Source organism: Sceloporus occidentalis, unplaced genomic scaffold, assembly GCF_023333645.1.
Source record: "Sceloporus occidentalis isolate IW3139 unplaced genomic scaffold, rSceOcc1.0.p SCAF_36, whole genome shotgun sequence".
NCBI classification, from domain to species: Eukaryota; Metazoa; Chordata; class Lepidosauria; order Squamata; family Phrynosomatidae; genus Sceloporus; species Sceloporus occidentalis.
The window spans coordinates 7,514,470-7,518,300 of record NW_028317016.1 but is presented as its reverse complement, the minus strand read 5'-3'; the positions used below and the strand labels follow the sequence as shown (position 1 = coordinate 7,518,300).

Sequence of the window (3,831 nt, the reverse complement as noted above, 5' to 3'; positions counted from 1 at the left end):
ACCAGTAAGTTTGGAAGTGGAGAACCATTTGTGGATGAAGTCTGTGGATGAAGTTAACCAGTAATGATGAGTGTGAGAGGTTCACTGTTTTCTAAGTTGGACATCAGCCATCCAAAACGTGATTATGTGATAGACACTCTCTGCTGATGAAGAAGGAACATTAATAAATCAATCAAGTAGGTTGATGGCTTCTTGTATTTACTTGGAGTTCTCTTTAAGTTCTAAGATCCCTGCTCTTCAAATGAAATTTCTAACAAGTCAAGATTTTTTGTGTGTGTGCAGATATTTAGCAGCTGTCCAGTTAATGAACTGCAGAATATTTCATCCTTTTCTGTTTTTGTCTTTGATTACAAAACCACACTCGCACCACATTCTTTTTAAGGTCCAGCTTTTCAGCAATGGCTGCAATTTTCTCCGATGAAGGTCTAGGCTGGATAGAAAAGTAAGCTTCCAACGATCTTTTCTCTGGTGCAGCTATAGAAGTGCGTTTGCGTTTTCTCTCACTGCCATTGAATAGGTCAGGTTTGGAGTTCTTCTCTCTATAGGCAGCCTCAGCTTCTTCCAACCAAGCTTGGAGAACCGGTTTCAGGGCGATCATATTGTTGTGGGAAAGGGTCAATGACTCAAACCTGCAGATAGTACTTTGGCTTAGTGACCCAACACCTGGAATCTTCAGGTTGGCCAAAGCTGCCCCAACGTCTGCCTGGGTCACTCCAAGTTTTATTCTCCTCTGCTTGAACCTCTCAGCAAATGCCTCCAGCTCCCTTGGATCAGACTCCACGTCGTTGATGCAAGCCATGCCATTGTGAGAAGACACTGAGTGCGGGTGGCCCATACTCATGGCTTGATGCAGGTGTCCCATGGCTCCCAGGTGATGTGGATGGATCTGTGAGGACATCACCGTATGGTCAGATGCGCCCATGCCACTTACAGTCAAGGTAGGTGAGATATGGTCCAGAAGATCTCCTTCCAAACATTGGTGCACTGAGTGGTGAGGGTGACTTGTCAGCGAGGAGGGATGGGAAATGGGAACCGTGGAGGAGGTAGAAGTGCATGGGACACTGCTCATGGTATGGTAGGTAATGTCTGGCTTGAAATGATGGTTCTTGCCGTGTGAGACAATATCCACAGCCGCCAGAGCTTCAGCACGGGCCAGCAGACTCTCATCAAAGCCTCCAAATATATTGCCCTGGAGCTGCAAGGAAGAATGCGCATATTGGTGTCAGTGGGGAATACTGTCAACTCAGGATTAAAAAACATTTTCAAGCACAGAGATTCCTCCTCAAAGCTCAGGTCATAAAAATTAATATGAAGGCAGAAGCTTTGCTTGAATAGACATGTGGATCTGAGACAGGAGAAAGGGGGAGAGATACTGAGGGAGAAACAGAGGGAGAGGGAGAGAGAAAGAGAGGGAGAGAGAGAGAGAGAGAGAGAGAAAGAGAAGGAGAGCTTCAGAGATCTGCAATTCTTCCAATGACATGAAAAAAACATTAAGCCAGTGCCTGTCAAAAACGTGCCTTTAAGCAGTAATTATGCTTGATCTAAATACCTGAGGGGCTGGAAGGCAAACTCTGCGCATAGCCTCGGAACTTGAGTGCAGGCTGGTGTACTTGGGCTCCTGGAGGATTGGGTGCATGCTGAAAGCTTGCTTACTGTTCATAGCCATCATCTTTGCACACCTGGCAGGTAGGCAGCCCTGAAATAAGTTCAGGGTTGTCTCTGTGGCTTGCTGCTGTTAAAGTGAGCTATTTTCAACGACAGCGCTCCTCGCTAGCTCTCTCTCTCTCTCTCTCCCTCTCCCCACCTGCTTCTTCACTCATCTTACAGCCAGCATGCCAAGAATAGGTCCAGACGGTGTGCGCATGCGCGATGCAACTTAGGAGTCTTTAGCTGCAGCAAGTAGCCCTAGGAAAGCGATCTATACAGAAACCCAAACGTGCCTCCCGTGACGTGTGCTGGCTAAGAACAGGGCTACCTGGCTGTACTCTGGGGGTCACAGGCACCCGGTATAAAGCCAGATCGCGATACTTCCCCAGGTGAGGAGGTGACTTATGTGATGAAAGTATCCCAAGTAGTCCAAAGTTCTACAAAATAGATGTTATATGCATATACACAAGTCTAATAACGGCTACACATAAGTGAGTTTATATGTATTATTCATACTTTCCTCTACGATTATTATCTATCCATCTATTTACACATATTCCCTATTTCTATCATCCATCTACTTATCTTTCTATATATTCTATATCTATTTCTATGTATACAAAGCTACAGTATAATGTATATGGTATACAGTATAAACATATGTTTATGTATTCCTCTTACACCTCCTATTTTAATATTCATACACTAACAAAGACATTAAGTCATATGTGGCTTATTGTAAGGGAACCTTGGCTAAGGGGGGATCGTGTTAATGGTCAGCTCAAGTAGCCAAGGTTAGTGCATTTCCTATATTGTGACATATAGTGTACTTGATGAAAGGTGCGGTTTATTTAATTTTGTTCTAATATATGTCTTTTTTTTGTGACCTGTAGGCTGCCATTTGTGTCAGTCATTTGCTTTTCAGATGACTCCATGCTCAAGCACCACATTGAACTGTTTTTTTGTGGAAATGATAATGAAGTTTTGTTTATCTAATAAAGTCCATTCCAACATAGCTTTGCACGGTTTAGAGATATGGAGAAGCTGGTCATAGCATGGCACAAGACAAGCTAAAGCTGAGCCAGTCCTCTTTCCAGCTCTTGGAGCACATTTGCTGCATACTGGTCCTCATGTGTGCTCAGAAGAATGTCATGGACCTACTGCTAGTGGAGGGAAATTGAGCTCTTAACTTGGTTCCTACTTGGACCAATTCATAAGGGTCTAGTGATATCTTAAAAAAGCTCTGGGCACCAGAAAAAGTTTTTGGGATGTTTTAGGGAAGCCTTAACAATGTGTTGGGTGTTCTCTTTACACCACCAGTTGCTGGCCAGACACTCCCTCACACCTCATCACCAACAATGTACCTATCTTCATAGCTGTATGTACTTGTGCTGATGACACAGAATGTCTGTGATAATTGATTTTGTATGAGCTTGGAGACAGCCAGTAGTATGATGACTCTATATCTATCTATCTATCTATCTATCTATCTATCTTTCAATCTATGTTGAACCGGAAATTTATAACTTTAACACTAGAAAGACCAATTTATTTTATCCAAAAAGCCGCTCCTCTTCACTAACAGTGGTTTATGGTAACTGTTCCTGAAGCAATATCAAGAGCTTCTGTAGGTTAAGAATTGTCAATTGTTAAACACCCCCCGGGCAATGGTGTTCAACCAATAAACATAGACAGGACCAGGACACTCTTGTCTCTTATGGCCTTTTATATTGTGACAGTGGCTACTACTTGTATTCCAATTCTTTTCCTCCCTCTTCAAAACTCACTGTGTATATTTTCTATTGTACATTTTAACTTGGAGTTGACCTTCTCTTTTGCATTATGAATAATAAAAGTGGTTCATGTAACTCTACATATTACATATTTCAGGGAAAGGCCATCTGGTGGAAATAATATACACCATAGTTTGTGGTTGGCTGTATCTGAAATAATCACTGCAGCAGGTAATGGGGTAGAGAAAGTAAATGTTTCCTACCACTCTGAAAGCTTTGATCAGAAGATAAAGCATAAACAAATATAGCAATTTTATTTATGTTTATGTTGGTCAGCTGAATACTTTGAGGTCCCTCAAGAGTTTCTTAGGGATTAAGGCACTCAGCAGGATCATTGAATGCAAAACTGTTAATGTGGCAGCACTGCAAGGAGGAGCGGAGCCAGGTTAAA

The 3,831-nt window shown here is 42.5% G+C and overlaps 1 protein-coding gene across 2 annotated transcripts; it reads right to left on the bottom strand.

Moving 5' to 3' along the window:
* Positions 1–301: 301 nt before the first annotated feature.
* Positions 302–1,669, bottom strand: LOC149297904 (POU domain, class 4, transcription factor 3). Of its 2 annotated transcripts, none has more exons than XM_089488107.1 (2): positions 1,550–1,669; positions 302–1,195 (listed from the first exon to the last, which is right to left on the bottom strand). In XM_089488107.1, the coding sequence occupies exons 1-2, from the start codon at positions 1,667–1,669 to the stop codon at positions 302–304; spliced, it is 1,014 nt and encodes a 337-aa protein (XP_089344233.1). The 2 variants fall into 2 exon arrangements, with proteins under 2 accessions (XP_089344233.1, XP_089344235.1); XM_089488109.1 differs by having other exon boundaries at positions 302–1,189.
* Between the last annotated feature and the right edge of the window lie 2,162 nt (positions 1,670–3,831).